Source organism: Semicossyphus pulcher, unplaced genomic scaffold, assembly GCF_022749685.1.
Source record: "Semicossyphus pulcher isolate SPU_LCO1_2020_fin unplaced genomic scaffold, fSemPul1.0.p SCAF_23, whole genome shotgun sequence".
In the NCBI taxonomy this organism is placed as follows: domain Eukaryota; kingdom Metazoa; phylum Chordata; class Actinopteri; order Labriformes; family Labridae; genus Semicossyphus; species Semicossyphus pulcher.
Genome location: NW_027211697.1, coordinates 11,766,833 through 11,789,795, shown reverse-complemented (window position 1 = coordinate 11,789,795; position 22,963 = coordinate 11,766,833). Strand labels below are relative to the sequence as shown.

General features: G+C 41.2%; 1 protein-coding gene across 2 annotated transcripts; it reads right to left on the bottom strand.

Annotated features, from left to right (window-relative positions):
• Window positions 1–1,985: 1,985 nt before the first annotated feature.
• LOC138602670 (target of myb1 like 2 membrane trafficking protein) lies at window positions 1,986–22,557 on the bottom strand. Of its 2 annotated transcripts, XM_069674189.1 has the most exons (16): window positions 22,495–22,557; window positions 16,064–16,148; window positions 13,433–13,511; window positions 12,922–13,071; window positions 11,699–11,833; window positions 11,471–11,614; window positions 11,149–11,265; window positions 10,465–10,598; window positions 9,485–9,527; window positions 8,518–8,689; window positions 8,093–8,207; window positions 7,373–7,448; window positions 6,477–6,551; window positions 3,530–3,589; window positions 2,945–2,981; window positions 1,986–2,857 (listed from the first exon to the last, which is right to left on the bottom strand). In XM_069674189.1, the coding sequence occupies exons 1-16, from the start codon at window positions 22,544–22,546 to the stop codon at window positions 2,712–2,714; spliced, it is 1,620 nt and encodes a 539-aa protein (XP_069530290.1). In that variant the 5' UTR covers window positions 22,547–22,557; the 3' UTR covers window positions 1,986–2,711. The 2 variants fall into 2 exon arrangements, with proteins under 2 accessions (XP_069530290.1, XP_069530289.1); XM_069674188.1 differs by lacking the exons at window positions 3,530–3,589; window positions 6,477–6,551.
• Window positions 22,558–22,963: the final 406 nt, after the last annotated feature.

Sequence of the window (22,963 nt, the reverse complement as noted above, 5' to 3'; positions counted from 1 at the left end):
ATGAAGGGCAAATACAGTGCAAGATTGAGGGCGGGTTGCATCAGCATGGGCATGAAGAAGAGGCAGATTTGTCACACAGCCCTTGAATGTAAATAAATAACCACAAACAGTTGTGAGGTAGAGGTCACACATTGCTAGTGTTTTATTGGGCAGTTACATACGTGCATTAGGTCAAACAGAAACTTGACCATTAGTAATGGCAGCAGACATGGGACACCCACCAACAGTGAACAATTCCTCTCCTCCATCTCCACAAAACATCAGCTAAATGTTCTGCTTCATCGGTATTAAAAGACATTCAGTTACCTTTGAGATAGCAAGAATTTCGAGGAATACATGTTGCAAACAGGACTTAAGACTCATAGAAGTAAACAAAAACAATACGCTCTGTTACAGATCCAGAGATGTCTAACAAACAAACAGAAAATTACTCTCAAGTTCCCTTTTAAAAGGATCTCCTGTTGCATTTTTAGTCCTTGTTCAGCCTGCATGGATTACGTTTTTCAAAGTGAGCACAATGGTTGATTGTAAATTTAACGCTATGAAGTCAGTTACCTGCAACCACATAAAGTCTATTAAACTATAAGTAACCATACAGCATTGAAAAAAAGTTAAAGCTCATTAATTAATTTTCCTCAACTAAAATAGTTTAAAATTTAATAATGATTAAGTAGACACAAAAAAATTAACTGTCAAACTGCATTTATGCTAACAAGTATAATAAAACATGAATATTTCCCTCTAGTTTAAGGCCTATACTGACAACAGATCATTCAAAGTAATTCTGATGCATGACTTGGAGATTCAAATGGAATGCAGGGATTGACAAAGCGTTTTCATCCCTTGTGAAATAAAGTAAAGAAAAAAATATCTCAACTTAAAAAAAAACAAAGCCTAAGCAAAAAAAATGGAACGAAGAAAGGGTTGCTTTTTGCCTGTAGTTTGTCTTTGGTGGACGCAAGTACACAGAAGACAAACTACAGTCAGAGATACTTAGCTGATATCATTTAATTGCAGAGATGCTTTGCAGCGGCTCCAAGAAAAGCAGATGAATCATGCCAGAATGAAAACATGCCAAGAATCAAAGTAAGTCTTTGATTGAATAAATGAAAGGAAGAACATTTTTGTTCATTTGCCACATGCTTATTCTCAACCACAAAAAAAGATCAAATGATGATGGGTACAAACATGATTTTTCTTTTCTACATAAACTATAAAAATACAATCAGGGGATCAAATAATACACAAACCTCTCTGCTTTTTGGATATAACTATGAGCCAATACATTTTTAATCAGATACAGAAACTTATGTTTCTGTATTTTGAGGTATATAGATTACATAATATAGAATAAGGAAGGTCTACTGATATGAATACATCCTTTACAACAGTGCATTACTGTAAGCTATATGTTTTCTTTAGCAGACTATTGTGCAAGTGCTAAGTCTTCACTGCTAATTTAAATGCCGTCTTTTGTCTGGAATCTGTATGCAATTTTGAATATGATTAAAAGTTGTTTGCAATCTTAACTTTAACAGTCCATCAATCTAATTCTATCAGAACAAGCGCTGCAATTACACAGTTAGAAAACATATGTGCAAAATGGGACCATTACCCATCCCCTAGAAAAATAGTAACAATCTTGTAAACACAAAGGACAAAATATATATTTGTTTTTGCATCAAAGAACACAGACATTAATATAGCAGGGGAAGGAAAATGTTCATGATCCCCTAACATTTATAACACATGAACATGATTATTGTTCGACAGGCAAATTCAGTGCTAATTGGTCATTAAAGCCTTTATATTCTTTGGAATGACTGGAAGTGTTTGTAGTTGTTCAAGAGCGTACTTTTCGCAGCTAGGTTGTTGTAGCCTTTCAGAGGACTGAAAAGGCTGATGGGAAATGTTCCATGGGCACATTCCTTCCCCTTAAAAAAAACAGAAAATCCTAACAGGTGCTTTTTTGTTTTTTTTGTGTCTTTTTCCCTTTGGTTAAAGGAATGCTGGCATACACTCATCAAGTTTAGCTAAGGTTTAGCTCATTTATATCTAGTTAGCCAAACTAGCCTGCTTACATACATCTTTTCTCCACACTGCTGCGTCAGATATGCGTTGCCATTCCACACATTTCTCAGTATAAGTAGCCTGACGAGAGCTCTAACTGGAGTATTTGTGGAGAAAAAAGAATAGCATGGAACGACCATTACCACAGCGCTAGTACATCGTATGTAGCAAACATTTAAAACAATATATGCATAAATTAGCAATTAGCTCAATTTAGTTAAACAACACAATATAACCCTTATAGTATGCTTCCATACTGACTCAATGCACTGGCTGCAGTTTACTCTTTCCATTTTTCCCGCAGTAATATACTACATTTTTAAAACCACATCAGACAAGTAAGGTTGTCTTCCTTTGGTGGCGCGTGACAAATGAGATGCAGTGCTGCGAGTAGTACATCCCATATTAACAGATTAATACATCCATATATAGTATAACGCAGTTGTGCGCAGTAAACATATTGGACCTCTGCATGTTAGAGCAACACTGTAGCATGAGAACGACAAGAAGATGGACATCACTTGCTACACCACTGCCAGTCAGCGATGAAATGGGACTGGAACGACTGCTTGGGAGGGATCACTTCGGGCGAGGACCTTTAGGCGCCCGAGAGGGAGCGATGGAGGTTCTCTGAGAACAGTCTACAAGGCAAAGAGGGTGTCTTCCGTCCGTTCAGCCTTCTTTTGGGAGCCGCCGAGGGCTCGGGCAGGCTGAGCAGGGTCAGTTGCAGGGGGAGATGGCAGAGAGTCCACTGCCTTCGCTCGCTCCTCCAGGAACTTGTCGAATTCTGAACGAAACAAATTGAATGATCAGACTTTGATGAGTACAAGGATAAGCAATTGATAGAACATAAACAATTGTGATCAGTCTTTACCTTCACTAGTCACCCCTTCCTCTGCAGTATCCCCTTTCTATTAAGAAGAAATAAAAGTCTTGAGATTATATTCACAAATTGGCAGAATCTATCATTAATGGAGTTTTCTTAGTTTCAAAAGAACCTTTGTGTACAGTCAGCATCATAATAGCGGATGCACACAATCGTCATTCAAGTTAAATGCCTGAAAAGTTCATACAAAATGCGACAAATCCACACCAAGTCACTATTTGACAGTCATGCATCCTCCAACAGTTTTGTAGGTGAAGACAACAATGAACTGTCTTGAGCCCAACCCTGACACCTCCACATGCATATATTACGGAACCTCATCTTCGCTGTTGACAATCAATCGCATTATACTTGTAACTCGAACCTCATAGTAAACTGTTATAAGTCAGTCATTGGTGGAAAAAGTTAGTTTACAGTGAATGAAAAGATGTGACGTGAAAGGAAAGTTTAAAGTATTCAGTTATGTGAGGTGGGTGAATGAAAAGTGCTACCAAAGAAAAACAAAAAAAAGCAAGGGAAGAAGAGAGAGAGAAGGAGGAGAAAAAGATATAAATCAAGGTAAAGAGGTCTCACCACGTCAGCACAGAGCCACTCCTCTATGTCATCCATGACAGAGGACTGCGATACGGGGATCTATGGAGCAAAGCCATGGACAAACCAAGGGGTAGCACCAAAGCCACACAACAGAAAGAGACCCGACCCCGACAACAAACACAAAAAAATTGTAAAACACACACAAAAATAACAAGAATAGAAATCACCAAAGGCTCAGAGAGGGAGATGATAAAATAAAACAAATCAAAATGAGAGCAAAATTTGCTCAACAGAAACACTCGACCCCTCTCAGGTCCGTGCTTTATTGTTTCATCACGTGCAACGTCTTCTATGAGAAGTCACAGGTTGTGTACGGCTCTAATTAGTTCTGTAGTGCTGACATGGCTTAACAGCTGCCGACTAATGTCACACAGCAGCCTTAATTATTCCACATCATTAGTTAATTAGCAAATGGCTTGAATGTGATTAAGAAATTGATTGGATGGGAGAAGCTGAAAGCACAGGGACCGTCGAGAGGCAGGGCTATCCCTCCATGGAGCACACACGCACACCTTTCAGAGCCCACTGTGCATAGCTGCATAGCGCGCAGTGACAGTGATGATGGAAGCCGTTTTGATATGGATGGAGTGTGTTTGTGTTCGTACTTGTGCGGGCACAAAGTAAAAGTGTGTTGGATTATACTTCACTAACGGTGGCTCAAGAAACTTTGCAATCACCAGTTGAATAGATGATACTTTTCCTGAGGCCCTGTTGGTGGGGTTTTACTCTTGATATCACAGCTAACACAGTGGAGGAGAGTTTCAAAATGAAAGCCAAGGCAGTGGAGCTGTAAAAGTCATTCACAGGAAATAAAACGCACATGCAGCTGTGTGAACAGGGGAGAAAATGTTCGAGAAAAGTGCGCAACAAGAAGTCTGCTTCTATCACGGCTGATATGAGTTCTGTATACTCAACAAGTTATAACGATCACTTAAAATTGTTACAGTTATAACCATTACTGATTCAGGTTAGTTTGCTGATCTATTCTGGTTAGTGTGAGACGTTATATAAATCTAGTGTGTTATCTATGAAGCGAAGACAGTTAGAGGAGAGCTGACAGATACTCTCTGAGACACAGCAAACTGCCATTCATTTCTTAATTTATGTATGCTTAGACGATGCTTTATCAGTACTTTAACTATTTTTATACAACAGTTAGTTCCGACCGAGTAATCTGATTGGAGACAAGGCATTCCATCACTGGGACTTTTCACTCTGTGTATCACTCCGCCTCAGCCAGGTGTTCTAAATACTGTTATTTAACATTACAGCAGACTGCGTATGTTTAGATTAATCAAGCTGGTAAGTCTGAATCACACAGCAGACTCTTATTTCACTGGTTGAATATAAATTAAAATATACAGATAAATGTACAAAAAAAAACCCAGCTTATCTGTGGTAACCTGTAGACACTGAGTGAACTTAGGGTGACTGCACGCCGCCCAGACAATGCACAACTCAACATGCTAAAGTTGGCAGTTGCTAGTTGCAGTCTTTAGAATGTTCCAGAAACCAACTGCCAGCTCCACACTGCCCAGACACTAGCGGACAGGACAGACTTTTGTTGCCTACTTTTTCTTATTTAAGTTTTTGCTTTATTTTACACGGACGAAGGTCGTGCGCACTGATGTTCCACACGCGAGTACAGGCTTGCTGTCAAGGGAACGCTCTCTCAAAATGTTTTGTGATTTGTTGGGAAAAGGCGCACATTGGTCCGACTTTCCACGACTCCACCAAACCCGACCCGTGTTTGTCGGCGTTTGTCTGGGCAGTTTGCAGCCACCTTTAAATTGGTGGAGCAAAAATTAATCTGTTGTAGAATATTGCTGATTACTACTATTTGCCGCTTGTATATCACAGCTGTGATTATCCGTGATGATATTCAGTATAACATCACTCTCTCTCATGTGATATTGCTTTAATATCATTGCTGATTTAGACGTTGCTGTGTAGCAGAAGTATCTGTACTTCCCTGCAGTTTTAGTACTGAGTGTTAAGAGGTGATGGGAGTTCCCGGTGACCCGGCCATCGGGCTCATTTTTCCCACCAATAAAGGGGTGCCGATAAAGTGGAAAGTATCAGTAATGGGTAGTGTTAAGCACCCATGTCAACAGAGTACAATATAGATGGGCAATATGGATTAAAATGTTAGATCAACGTATAATAGATTTTATGAATACAAAGGCATATCGGGCAATTGTAAGGAGAAAATATTACAGAGCCAGGAGGAGGGGGTCATTCTGGAAGGAAAACATTGTTTCTCACAATATTGAGATAAACTTTTGTCAGGAAACCAAAAAGCTTCAAAGCTTCAGAGGTTTTTTTTCCCCAAAACCTGTGACTTTATATCTCAGACCTCATCCAAGCTTTTGGTTTTAAATTTCTGACTTTAATCTCGCAAATACAGATGGTTTGCATGACATGACCCCCATATCCCAGCTTGATAATTTACATTTCTTTTTACCCTACAATGGCCCTATTGAGCTGCCTTATATGTACATACTGTATCCTGGAAAAAAAACCCCAATGAACTGGTTGTATCATTTAATTACTTAAACTCCTGTTTGTTGATTTGCAACACTGCCTAAAAATACCAGATTTAAAACAGATGTTAAATAGATGACTACCTCAACAGGAGTTTGGAAAAATAAGCCTCTGTTTTCAAACCTCTACTGTCTTGAGGTAATGTCATATTGCCCAGCAATAGAGTACATATGGGTACTTAACATGGAGGTGGTTGTTTAAGGGGGGATCTTTTCCTGTACTGGGCTTGTTCAAGCCGTCCAGGACAGAGAAGTGAGATGAGGCTGAAAATGAAAAGCAGCTCATGAGCTTTATGGATGATGCCGCAGGAGGTGGAGAGCAGGGGTGATGGCGGACACGAGGGAGGGGTAGGAGGAGGACACACTGAGGATGGAGTCCTCACCATTCCTTGGGTAATAAGCCAGCTGTCTATGGGCAGCTCCTGATCTGCTGGGTTATCATCCCCTTTTACCCTCAGCTGAATCAACAACAGAACAACACCTTACACAAGAGAAGAAAGGTAGCAGGCCCCCAACACAGCATAGCACACAGTGCAGAAAGAGAGAGACAGAGAAGAAGTCAAATATGCAAGAGACGGTTGGCATTTAAAAAAGGGGGAGAAGAGAAGGGAGAACGGAAGAAAAGGAAGAAAAAATGTTCATTCCATAAAGATGAAAATGAGTCAAATAAAAGAGGAAAAAGACTCCCTCGAGTAAACGTGTACCAGGCATTAAAAAAAGGGATGTATGCACTATCACTACTGTGTGTGCTTGTGTGTGTCAGCATGTGTGCGTGGCAGTTCAGGTTACAGAATCATCTGTGTACATAGTGATAACCATGCAAATATATTGCAATGTGTGCTCAGACGGGGAGAATGAGGACGAACATGTGACTTGTGTGTCTGATTCTTGTGTTGTGTGTGAATTAAATACAAAATAAAAGCTGAATGAAGAAGGTGCTGATATGAATCTGTTTTTGTAAGTAAACACAGAACTGATTAAGCTAATCATTTGTCAGAACAAACTCTAAACAAAACCTCACATTTGACCAGTTACCTAGTTTAGCTGGTCAATAAAAGTTGTAGTCAATACACAAAGCTCTGCTTCAAGTATCACTGCGCACAGGTCAAATGTTACTGTAGAACATGTGTTATTACAGACCATCACATGCAGGGAGTGACCGAGGGCTGAGGACAGACTGGTACATGAAGGCTCGTCAGCCGTGTAAATATCACAGCACCCACACTCCATATAAGGGTAAAAGACAGTTTCATTAAACTACATGCACCAGTGTACTCACCCCTCCTGCGTTCTGTTGTCTCACATCCAAAGCAGAGGCCAGGCCGCCCAGAGCCTGAGGGTCCTCATACTTTACACTGCGCACAAAAGACATAAACAGTAAAGTTAAGATAAAGCACTGAGGACAGAGAATAAATATCATGAACAAAAACAAATTCAATGTTATACTTAGATATATTTCACATTAAAAAAAGTTTGTGAAAGTAATAATCTCAAAGATTATTTGGGTCACTATCTATCGCTGAATGAGGTAACACAATGGTGATGGCGGCGCCCACTTAGTGACGTGTTTTCCATCAGCCAGCAGTGGTTGGTCTGCCAGAGAGGGTAGGCGGAGCTAAGCGGCTGCTTTTCCGCTCTCTGCAAGTGTTGCGAGTAAACAGTAATCTACTATGGCTGAACAAACAAAGAAAAGATGGATGACTACAGATACAACTTCAACAAGAAGTGAAAATCCAGAGAAAAAGAAACAAACTCGACGCTCAGATGAAACAAACAGTCTAAAAAGGAAAGCGACCGTCAGCCAGGAAAAAGTTACAACCGGAGCCAACCGTGGACGTCACACATGCAGCACTGAGGCTACATCTGGATTGGGGAATTTTAAATGAGGAAAAAACATATCAGACACTATTTATTCTTTCAAACATGACTGGAGCTGGCTTTTAAAATAAATGACACCCTGAAATAATGACTCAAGAAACAAAACAAAATCTGGCCTTACTTTTTGCGTTGTTCAGCCAGAGAGCTGCTCCTGGTCTGGGCAAACATGTCAAAGTCGTCCTTGTTGGGGCCTGGTAAAGAGGACAGGGTGCCGCTCACGCTGTCTGAGGCTACATCTGGAGAAGGGACAGTGATGGAGGACAAAGGCAGTGATAGAATAAGTAGAGAGAAGTAGAGATCTAAACTTTAACCAGAATACTATAGCATGCAAAGACTTTAAGGAGACCAACAGGGGATGTAGCACTAGTAGGGAAGAGTGTCTTATTTGTAGCAGGATTGAGAGCCGTTTTTACACTCTGCTGCTTCTCCAATGCAACATCTGCAGAAACTGAGTAGGAGTGTATTTTTCTGATAGCTGGAATTAGGAAACAAGAAGTATCTTTCTATGCACACTGCAGAACAAAATTGCTTCCATTTTATTCTTACCAAGACCAGCTAGCGCGGAGGTCAGCGCGGCTTGAGGGGGGTCTCGGGCTGGGGAGGCAGTGGCCCCGGCGGGGGAGTGGGATGGAGGGCTGGAGGTGATCCTGGGTGTGACAACTGCAGGGGAGCCTGGGCCCAGGTCTATCAGATTGTCCTCTGTGGCCTCATTTAACATCTGAAAGGGGACAAAGAGGGATGGGCCTCGGGAATTATGACAATGTCACTTCTCAAAGTATGAAAGTACATCAAAATACAGTGCTTTAATTATCATAACAGTGCTCAGAAAGAACAGGTTCAGAGGTTAGATAATAGAGGGGTTTGCCCTTTGTATAAAGAGCTAAATTAGCTACTGAAATCTACAGCGTCCACTATTGACACAGTTAGAGACAGCGTTGTGGGTCAGGAGTTCACTGTACTGGAGCTATACGGAGGGTCGAATAAACAGTTGCACAAGACTTGAAAGTGTGAAACAGACGGCAAGAAGAAGGGGAGGGAAGGACATGTTAGTATGTAGTTTAACACAGTGCTACTGATGTTGACACGTCATATGGGTCTACTAAAGCGTTAACTATAGCATCATACTTGCCTCCATCAGCTAGGCACAACACAAACAGACAAAGTAGACAGAAATATCAACAGAATGCAAAATAAAAACAGCATTGATGTGGGATGTTTTGAGAGATAACCCAGTAAAAATCATTAAATAATAATGCTGCTGTGGACTGTGTTCGCTACTGTAACACAGCGTAAATACTAATCATCAATTCAGATGCTAAATTGGTCAAATGAACTCAACAAATGATTATGTGGACTAATTTGTGTTTGAAACATCTCTCACAGCAGCCTGAACGTTAGACAGTGTGCCTCAGGCAATGCAAATGTAGACAAGTTAAATGTAACAAAGCTCAAAATGTTCTGAAAACATGCCAAAGCAAGCAGAGAACAAGAGTTTTGGGCTTTTGATACTCACCCCATTGTTCTGCGCAGCTCTCCCCGACCTGTACCTCTCGTACCTGCGAGCAGCACAGAAACCTTTGAATGTTTTGAGGTTCAAATGCTTACAAATGTTTCATCTTCAGACACCTCATGAAAGACACATTTTGGCAGTTTGAAGCAGCGTGATGTTTAAAAGGAACAAGTTGTGCTCAGTTCTTCATACAAGCCCTGTAACTTTGTGGTGTTTGAAGTCAAATTGTGTTCAATCTGTGTGACGCATGTTTTCTCAAAACATTCAACTTTCCAAGGATAACTGTTTCCATCTGGTGTTTCGCTGTTAGAACAGTGGATTGAGAGACCAGCAAAGTTCTAATAAGCAACAATTATTTATCCACTCTGAGACCAAATCATCACCTTACAAAATGTGTGCAAAACACCAAGTTCAGTTGTTGGACATAAAATAAGAAAGTTGTTTGCAGTATTACGGAAGGGTAGTCTGGTGCGACATTCGCGGAAAAAAACACAAGCGGTGCCAAGTTAGTGACACGTTTTCCATCACCCAGCAGCGGTTGGTCTGCCAGAGAGGGTAGGCGGAGCTAAGCGGCTGCTTTTAAAGTGTTGCAAGTAAACAGTAATCTACTGTGGCTGAACAAACAAAGAAAAGATGGATGACTACAGATACAACTTCAACAAGAAGTGAAAATCCAAAGAAAAAGAAACAAACTCGACGCTCAGATGAAGCAAACAGTCTGAAAAGGAAAGCGACCGTCAGCCAGGAAAACAACCGGAGCCAACCGTGGACGTCACACATGCAACACTGTCTGGATATCTGGGAAGTGTGCTCCCGGAATTACTGTTTATTGTCATAGCTGCCACCAAAGAGAATGAAACTGAGATCTTCGGGATTATAACTTTAAGATAAAAAAAACAACTCTTTTGACAAACAGGGCACCCTAACAACAAAAAGCGTGTTATATCAGCCTTTCCTTGACTGGTAGTTTTGCTCTATCGTACCTCTCATATCGGAGGAAGATGTTGTTGAGGTCATCGTTGACGTGCAGCAGCTCCTCGGTCACTTCCTCGTTAGCGACACGCGAAATCAGCTCAACCACTCTTTGCTGCATGGCCCTGCATGTTCTGTTCAGCTCCTTGACAAAGCAACAGATTCATCATCAGAATTATAGATAAAAAAAATAGATAGAAACAGAAGACATATTTGCTCTGCTTTGTAAACATTCTTTAGAGGGTTCATTTGGAGCAGCATGAAAAAGAAAACGAGAAAAGGTTACATCTGGCACGAGCACCTGAGCTCAGGAGCTTTTTGCAGCTTAACACAAACACCTGAGTGGATTTGGTCTGAGGGGATTAAACTCTCCATGAATTTAGTTACCAGTGGTTAATTGCAGATTCCAGGAATTTTACCACAGTCAACTGGTTCTCGGTAAGTGTGGGAGAGATTAGGGCTTCCTCTGAAATCTGGAGACACGACTCCCCCTGGTGGCTGCACATAATTCTAACACTTTTCAGCTGACGGCCGTGTTGGAAAGCTGTTTGCTTCTGAATTAACATCTGCTAATTGTCTTCTTAATGGATTTGACTTGATGCTTTAAGCAGCATTAAAACCACATTAAATTCAAATCAGCATCGAGCATTGAATAATCAGGCCGGCGTGAAGCTGAATGTATTTGGATAAGAGACCTGAAGCAGTTCTAGGTCAGAGGCATCTTCCTGGCCGGGGACCATCTCTGTCAGCATCTCCGACATTACTTTGGTGTTTCCTCTCACTACGTCCAGCTCACTGCGCAGTCGGGCGATCTGAAAGCACAGAAGGTCAGAGTGTACACTCAGGGCTTATTCAGTTTCAGCTGTGCTGCAGATGTTCCTGAAGGCGGGAGTTAGCCAAGATATCCGACTAAAATCCTAATTTTCTAAAATGAGCAGTTAAAAGTTAAAAGATTATAGCAACAAGTGCAGCAAAAAGCTAATTTAAATAGTAAAATGTTTTGTGAATGCCCCTCACCTGTTCAGGGGTTGCTGTGATGGGGCCGGGCACCTGGGGATCCTCTGTTACAGAGGCAGGGGTGGGGGAAGGTCTAGGAGTCCCAACAGCAGGTGAAGCAGGGGCTAGGTACTTGATCATGGCTGGGTCCACCTCTGGGGTACCCTGGGAGAAAAAACAGATCCATAAATAAATGCAGGTGTGTATATAAATGTGTTTGCACTGTTTGTGTGTCTCTTTTCTTCTCACCCTCTGTGGTGTGTGGATGGGAGACAGTGCGTCCAGGTCTGCCATTGGGAACTCAATGCCTTTCCTCTTTAGTTCCTCGTAGATGTGGACCACGCCAGTTAGGTCGGGGCTGCTCCTGAAGGCATCAGCCCAAGCCTGCCACAACACACACACACACACACACAGTTCGATAAACAAGGTACTAAAAATTAATTTTAGGAAGCTATGTGGGTACAGGACAGTCCTTCCCTGTGTAAAAGGTCAAGGAACTTCCTGCCAGATGCTCTCTGATGATGTAAAAAGATGAGCAAATTAAAGAAAGACTAAAAAAGGAGCCTCTGTAGGTGTCTTTCACAAAATCCTAAAAATAACTACAGGACAGCAGAAAGAGAGAAGAACACCACTTGTCGGTCAAGCTGACCTCACGTAACTTGATAGCACCAGAGGAACACAGTCTGTGTTGCAACACCTGGGAAGTGGAACATACAGCACCCTCCTGGCTTCCCAGAAACCACCACTGACCTGAGAGCCATTTACCAGTGGTGAGTGTTACCCTCACACTGGGCAGTGTGGTTGTCATTTAGCAATATGAGAATAAAGCCAAAGGCAGTAAAATAGATAGAGGCTTATGTGCCATGTTAAAGTTATAATCTCAAAGATCTCAGTTTTGTTCTCTTAGGCGGCTCCTATGGTGATAAACGGTAATTGCGGGAGCACACTTCCCAGATATCCAGACAGTGCTGCATGTGTGACGTCCACGGTTGGCTCCGGTTGTAACTCTTGATTTTCCTGGCTGACGGTCGCTTTCCTTTTCAGACTGTTTGCTTCATCTGAGCGTCGAGTTTGTTTCTTCTTCTTTGGATTTTCACTTCTTGTTGAAGTTGTATCTGTAGTCATCCATCTTTTCTTTGTTTGTTCAGCCATAGTAGATTACTGTTTACTCACAACACTTGTAGAGAGCGGAAAAGCAGCCGCTTAGCTCCGCCTACCCTCTCTGCAGACCAACCACTGCTGGCTGATGGAAAACGCGTCACTAACTGGGCGTCGCTTGTGATTTTTTTACCCCGAAGTCGCCACAGACAGCCAGTCTGTAATACTGCAAATGTAAAGGCTTTCATCAGTGGGCCACAGGCTCAATTACCATTGTGTTACCTCATTCGGCGATAGCGACTTTAACATTTATTTAAAGTAAAATAATCAAGATTATTACTTTTAATTTAACAGAGGCAGCCCCAGTACCTCACCTGAATGAGCGACAGCACTTTGTCTTGCACGATGGTAGGAGGGTTGGTTTTGGGCGAGATGATTTTGACCAACACGCCGTCAATGAAATCTCTGTTGGCCACCTGGACGTGAAACCTGTGGCCGCAGTTCTTCACACACGTCTCCAACACCTGCAGAGAGAGAGGAAGACTTAACAGAATAGCCCATTCAAAAGAAATACTGCTACGAACTGGAAGGTTTGATTGTGAGTGAGGCAGCTGAGAAAAGGAAAGACTTTCTCTGTGGTGCTCACAAAAGATCTCAGAATACTTTTATCACACACAGAGCTCTCATAGAGGTGAGTGAATAAAGAAGTTGGTGGGTATAAATGGGACCCAAAGGGCAAAAAACAGCCAGGAGAAGAGACACAGATGAATAAAATCAAGAGAGAAGATAAGATCTGGTTACATTCAGGGTCTACACGATAAAAAGAAACAACACTAAAATACCAGTTTAACGATGCAAAAATACAAAAAAGGAAATACTTCTCACTGTTAGCGCCAGCATCACTTCTCTGTAGTTCTTGTTGCCAGTGAGCCTCTTCTTCAGCGCCCGCATGGCGTCTTTGGGCCTAGAGGGAAACAGCAGAGAGGATAGAGCTGACTAAAGCGCCCGATCTCTGACTTATGTTGGAATAAATGATTTTTCTGTGACACATAAACAGACGCCAGTCATGCTGTCAGTGTCCCCGTTTGACAAAGACAGAGAGGAAGCGTCGCTCCGTCTGTTTCTCTCTTCTGTCTGCGTAACTATCCGTTTCTCCCGAGGCAAGATCACAGCTGCCAATGCATGAAGAGCTCAGGTCGGCTCTTTGACTCAAACTGCCCGTCTCCTCGCTGCAGATGAGGCGTAATAAGCGTTTATGAACTCCTTCATGAGATACGGAACATTTATTCGATGAAGATAGAGTATAAAGTCGAATATACAGTATGTAGGTGTGTGTTTTCAGGGTGTTTCTGATTACTTGTCTTAGAACTCATAAAACAGATTATGCTATTTGCCTATTAATCTGTTGATCATTAGTCAATTAGTTTGGTCTCAATATGACAGAAAATTCTTGCTCAGTGTTCCCCAAAGCTGCCAAGCAACCAGCAAACATACTGATGCTGAAATATGAGAATGTGGACATTTCTTCCTCTTTTAAAACCACACAAAACCATTAATCCATATCAAAATAGTTTCTCTAGTTGTCAATACATTTATTTATTGACTTACTGTTGCACCTCTGACACAGTAGCACATGTAAGGACAACATATGTTCATGTAAAAGTTATTTTCAGTTGCAGAACTTCATGAATAAGTCTAGCGCTCACCAAAGATCGTCTAACTCAGTGAACATCTTGAGGACAAGAAGTTCAGTGTTCGATGGAGCTGAACTCTCTCTGTGTGTGTGTGTGTGTGTGTGTGTGTGTTTCTGGGCATGACAGAGAAGGCCCCATGTCGCATGCCAAGACAATGAGTGTGTGTAGGCATGAAGAATGTGAATAGCAGGGAAAAAGAGAAAAATGGAAAATGTTCTTCCTCCGTAAGTCACTCTGTGCATAAATGATCTACTGGCCGAGATCCCACGATGATTACATTTATATTGGCTTTAAAAACCTGTTTGATAAAAGCCTCACTGTAGCTGAACTGAAAACACTTCCTCTAACATACATCACCACAATTGAACTGAATGGGATGGGAATGTGGATAAAAGTTAGGAAGTATGTTTTCTCATCATCATCATTTGCTAGGATACTAAACATCTAAATAATCACATGTTTGAATGGTGCAGAAGAAGAAGTGAAACCTTCTATAAATATGAACACTGATGCACTGATGGGGGAGCAAAAATAAAAATTAGGTCATCAGGCATTTCAAGGACTCTGTGACAATTCACCTCCTTATAAATACAGTGGGACTATTAATAAAGTGGTAATCTCGAAGATGTCAGTTTCGTTCTCTTTGGTCGCTTTCCTTTTCAGACCGTTTGTCTTCATCGGAGCGTCGAGTTTGTTTCTTTTTCTTTGGATTTTCACTTCTTGTTGAAGTTGTATCTGTAGTCATCCATCTTTTCTTTGTTTGTTCAGCCGTAGTAGATTACTGTTTACTCGCAACACTCGCAGAGAGCGGAGAAGCAGCCGCTTAGCTCCGCCTACCCTCTCTGGCAGACCAACCACTGCTGGCTGATGGAAAACGCGTCACTAACTGGGCGCCACAGACACCCAGTCTGTAATACTGCAAATGCAAAGGCTTTCATCAGCGGGCCATAGGCTCGATCACAATTGTGTTACCTCATTCGGCGATAGATAGAGACTCAACAAACATTATTTAAATGAAAATCTTCGAGATAATTACTTTAATGCATGAATAATAATAATAATAATAATACCATTATATAATACAAAACAATAAAAGAATAACAGTTGAGTCTTTTTACTTTGTGTACTTTGAGTACAGTTTCCTGATTGTACTGACATTTTAATTTAAGGTACATTTTAAGACTAGACTTATTCTGTTAATAGAGTTTACAGTGTGGTATCAGTACTTTCATTTAAGTAAAGGATCACTATAATTTCTCAATCACTGTTATGTAAGCACAGATATCAGTCTGGCTTTTAGGCCTGAGTGAAAAACAGAACTGATAGTATTTTCAGTGTATTCTTCATAAATTAGATTTTTGATGCTTACAGCGTTACATAAACAGCTAAATGTGTCATGTTGTTATTGTGTGGAGGGTTACCCATGAAAAATTGCTCTTACAATTTAAAACATTACCTTACAAAATGCCAGGACTTTCCCAAACCTTTCAAGGATATTTACTCATTCCAAGTATGGAAACTAAGATTTTGAAATTCTATGCAACCGAGGAAACCTCGATCTTGTAGTCTCGCATAACATTCAGTAATGAGCGTCTTACATACAGTAGAATTCATTATGTGTGTCAGTGTCACCTGACCTGGATAAAACAAAAGCTTTCTGTAGTGTGGTGTCTGCTGGTGAAGTCAGCGTTATTATCCACTCAGTGTGCGACGAAACAATGAAAGTTGTGGGACTGATCGATCCAGAAACCAGAATCTAAATGAATCTAAATCTAAATTATAACCCAACAATGATTCACTTCCAGAAAGCGTAGCAGCTCACCCCTCGTCTGTCTCGTTGATGATATCGCAGATCTCCATGTTGAGGGTCCAGTCCTCGTTCTGGAGGCCTCCATCTGTGGCCCTCTCTGGAGAAACAACAGAATATCTGGATGTTATTGAATTTACAGTAATATGAGGCGGGAAGCAAGTGGCTGTGACAGCAGATAGTTTCGGTTAATCTGAGAACAGTTAATCCTAAGGCTTGCTAACTAAACAATCAAAAGCTGAGGGTGACAAGTGCTGAAATAAATTTTAGCTTTGATACTTGATCCAGTGTTAGTGTCCTGCTAGCTGTCTTATTAGTAAGCTCGAGATGTCACCTGAGCTAAAGTTGATGCACACTAATTAAAGCAAGCCATGGTTTACAGAGCGATTAAAGAAAACAGCATGTGGTGACACACGTCAGCGCTCTCTGTCTCTTTCATTTTCACTTTTTTAGTCAGCCAGACATCTTTTGGAAACAGGCAATATGAGAAATAGAGAATTCATTCTTCATTCAGATAAGTAGTCGTTTGTCCTCTATAACATTATATACACTAAATGAGCAACATTTAAAACATAGAAAAACACCAATATGAAATAATTAAGAGTTAAACCGTCAGAAAACTTAATTATAAACCCAAATCCTGAGATGAGATAGAGAGGCATAGTCCCTCCTCTTCCAGTGGACCAGCATGAACCTTATTTTGTAAAGAAAAATATGTACAGTGGTCAATGGTGAGAGACAATCAAATGTTCGACCCCGTTTTAACTGTCCCATGATTTAGATATATCGTGTTTTTATATTACCACAAAAGTTCCTTGTTTTAAAAATAAATGTAAACAGTGCTGTTTATTTTTGGGTAAAACCGCCCACTTCAAACCACTGAGGTACACTGAGAGAATGTACCAGTTAATGACTACCAGTACAAAAATAACCTAACCTGTTCTTTGTTTTCAGCTTTAATGTAATGTTCGGGTGTATTTTGTTCTGCTACAAATATTTGTTGTAAAGAGAAAGTAGACAAAAAAAAAAAGTGTAAAATAAAATCCTGACTAACACAACATACACAGAGCACACAGAGTAGGGCTGCACGATTCTGGAGAAAAATCACGATTTTCTTGCTTCAAATTGAGTTCATGATTTCTTTTCTCAGTATAAACGTTTATTAAAGGTACACTAAACACGTCAAAAACAAGAAAGAAAGTGTGAAGCCATATTCTTCTTCTGGCCAAAAAATGTATCTTATTGTTGGTGCTTCCTCACTCAACTTTTCTCACACTGTCAGTCGAATGAAAATGCGGCAGAATCGTTGTCATTTAGAAATGAGATTGCGTAGAAGTATGAATCGAGATCGCGATTTTAATATGATTAATTGTGCATGTCAGGATGTCCTGTTGGGATGCACCGATACCACTTTTAATACAAGTACTTACATTTGGGTGCTTTCCGAAACCGAGTACCGATATGAGTACTTAATAATATCATTACAGTTCTCATAATGACTTTAAAAACATGTTTCATTTCCATCAGATGTTCTTCACTTTCTGACTGTAACAAAGTAGATAGACATAATGATGCAACTGCAACTGTTGCTGACATTTTAACACTCAACTTTGCTTCTCCGCCTACCTGCTGAACTAACGGGAGGCTAACGTCAAGCTGTAAAGAGGTATTCGGGTGCGGTACTCGTACTCGAGTTTTACGAGTAAATTCTGGCGAGCCTGCTTTGTCACTCTTTCTTAGGTGTGGAAAGTCTGTCCAAGCGAGAGCCATTAATAGCAAACTAAGCTCTGTTAAAGAGTCAGGGTTCGGTCGTGGGTCAGGGATCAGGAGCCAGATCAAACGAGTACAATTCTTATTTACTTTTCATAGGATTTACTCCTCAGGCTCTCGTGCTATAAAATACGGTCACCAACTGTTGCTGCGTTATATTTTTATTTAGATAGCGCCACAGCAGGTATAGCAGCAAGGAAAATAACTTCCTTTTAACAGGCTGAAACCTCGAGCTCAACTGGACTCACTGGCGAACGCCATCTGCCAAGACTTGCTAATAACTTACTGAGAGAAGCAAACATTTAGCTGGAAACAGCTGAATCTCAAAGGAAGGTGAAGCTGATTATGGGTGTGTTGCGTTCACGGAGACCTGCTTTCCCCTTTCATGCCCCACTCTGCCATCTAAAAGGCTACAGACAGGAAATAATGTGAACCAGACAGTGTCAGGCTACAGTGATGAACTGGCTTTGCAGTCACCGCTGCGTTCCTCGCTCTGTCTCCTCCTTCCTCTCCCGTCACCGAATCCATCCATCATATCTGCGACTGCTGATGTTTTCCAGGCTGGCAGACAAAAAAAGGTTTTCTACTGAAGTGAGCTGTGACTGAGTTCTTGTGACTGACACTCAATAGATTCTCATTAGATGACACTTGAGCTTGGACAGGAGGAGCTTTCCTCCCCGAAGCCCAGAGGCCCTGAGCAGGCTGTCATGCCCAGGCCATGAGCCTCTCGCTGGGCCGTTTTGCCTTCCTTTTGGGAAGCTCGACGTTTGGACAAGCCTGACAGCCATGACTTATTCATGCTCTGTGATCAACTTGTCACAGAATGGGCAAGCACAGAGAGACAGGCATCTTATTCATTCTTTAAATCCCACTTAAAATCACTTATCTACAAAACATATGTAATACATTTTAATATGAGCAGCATTTAAGAACTATGTACTGAGCCTTAGCAGACTAAGAGACAAACGTACTCTTCTTAGAGTACGTTTGGAAGAGCCAGCTTCTGCCCCTGGGACATCCCATTTAATCCCTACAAGTAGATTGCCAGGTCAACGGCGGACAGAGTAAGGGGTGAACGGGGGGAAAGAAAACGAAAAAAAACCCTGATCTCTTCATATGATGTGAGCTAGAACGACGCTGTACAATCACATCCTTGCTAATGAAGTATAAAGTCTGCTTAGTGCATTCATTCATGGTGTTGTGTCAACCCCCTCTAATCCCTCCCAGTCCTGGGAATCGACACCACACCAGTGAAGCCAGTACATCACATGGCTTTAGCGGTGGCAGGCCGTGCCACGCACTGCCAACTAAGCCACAAATCTCTGTCCCTCTCTGGCACCATCCTCCACGTTTTCTCCTTTTAAGACTCTTCCTTTCACAACACATTTTCCACTTCTGTCTTTGCTGTGTTAACTCACTTTTTCCTTCTTCTTGGTGACTCAAGAATAGGAGAAGTCTGACACGCTAGCTAAAAGCTGGTCGACTTAATATTAAAAATGGCTGCAAATTCTGGTTATATTCCAAGCTCTTTTGCACAACATCAACCAGCACTCAGAAGGAACTTTTCTGCAGAAATAGTGGAAGATACTCAATTGAAATTTTTGATTGACATTCTGGAAAGAATAAACTTTGGTACCAGAGTTGAACCATGTTAAAGGGCCAGTTCACCGATTTTCAACCTCAGTCCTATCATGCTATTATGAGGAGCTAATGCCATTATGGTAGGAAAAAAATGCAATTTCGCTCTATGCCTTTGGAGGACGCTTTCCACTTCGTCAATCTAGGACGCCTGCCTCCGATGTCATGTCTCATTCAAAATTGTCAGGTTTGAAATGTAGCCACAGACCTGAACATTTTTTTAGACGATCCACCGATATATTCTCGCCATATTGCAGACTCTGTATCGCTCTGAGCCATTGGCTGTTGCAAAAACGGTAGTATTTCACTCCAGCGTCTCTCGTTGGGCTGTTGCTTTCTGAGGGAGGGGCGCAATGCACGCTGGGTGTTGTAGGAATGTAGAATGGGCGAAACCACGAGCTGTTTGTACAACTTTCTCCACAGCTATGGCGCCAATTTCAAATATTATTGCTTCTTACAGAGAACACCAGCTCTGACTGACAGTGGCTTTTTCCAGGGGCGAATTGCTCCTTCAAACTGACCTATAGGCCTACCTATAAAGCTCAGGCTTCCATTCTAACAGCGCTTCAGGATCACGTTAATGTAGTTTAACCATTAACAGGTGCATTTGAATATTTTTCCATCTTACTCAGGTAAAATCAGTGAATGTATAACAGCATATCCAAAACCTCTCTCTGAACTTGTTCCTTTACACCGCTGTACTAGTAGCCTCTCTCCGACTTGTATACTTTTTGGGAAAAGAGCAGCAGGGACAGGCAAAGAGCCTTGACCATGACGCGGCAGTATAAAACAAGAGATGATACACACTGTACACATCATTCACTACCTCTAACCCCACCACTGCCTTAGTCACTTACAGGAAATTAAAAAGCTCTACTAAGTTCTTCACAATGTATCCCTCCTTATCAGTCTCCTCTGTCAATCTCTCTGTCATTGTTTCAGGTAAGCAGATCCTTTACCCTGCTGCTGTGGTGTTCAGTCCCACTGCAACCGAGAGGCCCAGCTGGCTGTACAACCCTGCACCGCTCAGCAGTTTGAGGGGAGAGACCAGGCTGGAGATGCAGCAGCTACCTCTCTCTCTCTCTATGATACAGGGAAATCTGAGATGTTCTGCATACAGTCTGCTGCATCCGTGACCTGGAAGGAACTCTGTAGAGTAAAATGTTGAGCCTTAGATGACATGGCATACGGCAGTTGAGCAGTGGGTGGTTTGCAACTCTCACTCAGCCAGAGGTCAAACCAAAGGCCTTCTGATTCTCATACTTGTCCTTCTACCAAACTGTTTCTATCTTGTGTGCTAAGAAACTTGATTAAAGCACTCCGAAGTGAAGGACATGCTGGTTAAAAACATGAGGAACCCTGAGTTCTGCACGCACAGCTCCTTCTTTTAAACAGCAGCTTGTTCAACTTTTACTCACGGAAAGAAATATGGAATAAAAAAATTCTTCTGCGACAGCTGCTGCATTTATGGTTCCCCATCTGTTTGGCAGGGGCCTAACTGAACATAAATCAGGAAATGCTGGTTGAACTCTGGAGGATTGTTTACACTAACTGGAATTTAAAAAATCTGTTTCAAATGTTAAGTCAACTGAGGATGAAAAGTTATCTGAGAAAAGGAAGTATGGTGGTCCCCAGAGTGGATACTTCCTAATCACTGAGCCTGACTAGGTTTTCTTAACCTGATTAGGAAACAAAGCAAAATAACTCTATTTTTAAGATATATAGACAAGTCTATTTTAGGTATGCTTCCCTTGTACCTTCTAAACTACATCAGTCAGAAGAGTGCAGGAGCCTACAATCTCCGGTCCCAGGACCTGTTCTTACTGTCTGTCCAAAAGGTCAGAACTGAACAGGGGAAAAGGCTGCTCCCTACACTTGGAACAAATTAGAAAAAGACCTGGAACTAAAGGAACTTGTCTCATTGGATGCTTTTAAGGTGCTCTTGAATAACTTTGAGGCAGACACATCTGGTTGTAGCTGAAGATATTTATGACTGTGGTTGTTTTAGACAAAGTTTGACTGGTTTCAGTTGTTATTTCATGTCTTTCATTGTGTTGTAGTCATGTATTCTGTGTTAAGTTCGTAAGTAAGGCTGCTCATTGTTCGTCTGAAACTTTGTTTGTGCTGCTGCCTGTCTTGGCCAGGACAGTCTTGAAAAAGAGATTTTTAACCTCAAGAGCCTTTTCCTGGTTAAATAAAAGGTTAAATATATATATATTTTAAATAATTGATTTAACCTTTATTTAATTAGTAAATCCCTTGAGGCTGAAAGGAGATAGTGCCTTATATATTTCCAAGGAGACTAAGCTATTAAAGTGTTTAATGCACATTATTCCAAGCCCAGGGTGCAAAGTAGGAAAAATAATTAGCATCTTTATTGCAACCATTCTCATCTAAGACAAAGCAAAAAATCTCTTCCGTAAGTTTAAATCGCACTTTGTTTTATAATGTGTGCCATTCCCTCATGATGAGGACACAGCAAAGTCATTGTAGCATCACCTCTTCTGGGTCAGAGGATGTTTACCTTTGAGCTGTTTTGCAAACAAGAACTGCATGTGTAGATGAAACCACACCAAAGGGATGTGGTAAGCAACGTTTCTCTCCTCTGCAGAACAAATAAGGGCCACAACACGGAGCTTTGAGATTTATAAAACCAACAAGGCTGACCAAACAGTGTGGTCAACTATTGTTCAGGACTTATTGACATTTTGAACTTCCGCACAGCAAAGCCACTTTAAACCATGTCACAACACTGCTCAAGCCCTATCATTTTATTCAGTTGCCTTTTCCACACAAAAGCTGAGACCTGTAATTAAAGCGGACTAATAATTTAGGTGGGTTAGCTGAACATTAGCTAAAAGCTCATTCCAAGTAGATGACGTTTGCTGCATTGATTCTTGCTAGCTGGCTATTTCCATTGGCGCGACCTCAGGGTACCGTTAATCCTAGTGAAAAACACCTAATGCCTGTCCACGCTAAAATTATATACGATAGAGGCAATATAACGTATCTAATAAAAAAGTTAAAGGATAACGTACCTACACACTGGCCCACAGGAGTGCTGTATGGATTGCCAAGTAAGAACTCCATTTTGACAACAAACTATCCGCTCGGGAATGACAGAGGCTGAGGCCCAGAGGCGGGACTACTAAGCCACGCCCATATCCTTATGCTATTGGTCAAAATACCAAAACGTTAAATACGTATGGCTAGAATCGATGTCAATCATATTTAGCAACTGAAGCTATGTTCAACAAACATTTTGACACACATTAACATGTATTTTACTTAGATAGATAATTGTATATAAATAAACAGAAATACAACAGCGATAGTGAAAATGAACGGAAGCTTGAATCCTGTGAAATATAGCATTTCAATACATAGAGCTATTATATATGGATTTCAATCATTCGTTAACACTTTTGAGAAAAAAAAACATTAAGACAAAAAAAGCAACTTTTCTCAAGTCTGAGTGTTTTTTTCCAACCATTACTGTACTCGTGA

What these genes read in the sequence shown, in the direction of transcription:
- LOC138602670 (XM_069674189.1), bottom strand. Translation starts at nt 22,546, where the DNA reads ATGGAGTTCTTACTTGGCAATCCATACAGCACTCCTGTGGGCCAGTGT. An exon ending in AAGTGATGCTGGCGCTAACA is followed by an intron (nt 13,072 to 13,432) that starts GTGAGAAGTATT and finishes CTCTCTCTGCAG; the next exon opens with GTGTTGGAGACGTGTGTGAA. An exon ending in CTCCGCGCTAGCTGGTCTTG is followed by an intron (nt 8,208 to 8,517) that starts GTAAGAATAAAA and finishes TCCCTTCTCCAG; the next exon opens with ATGTAGCCTCAGACAGCGTG.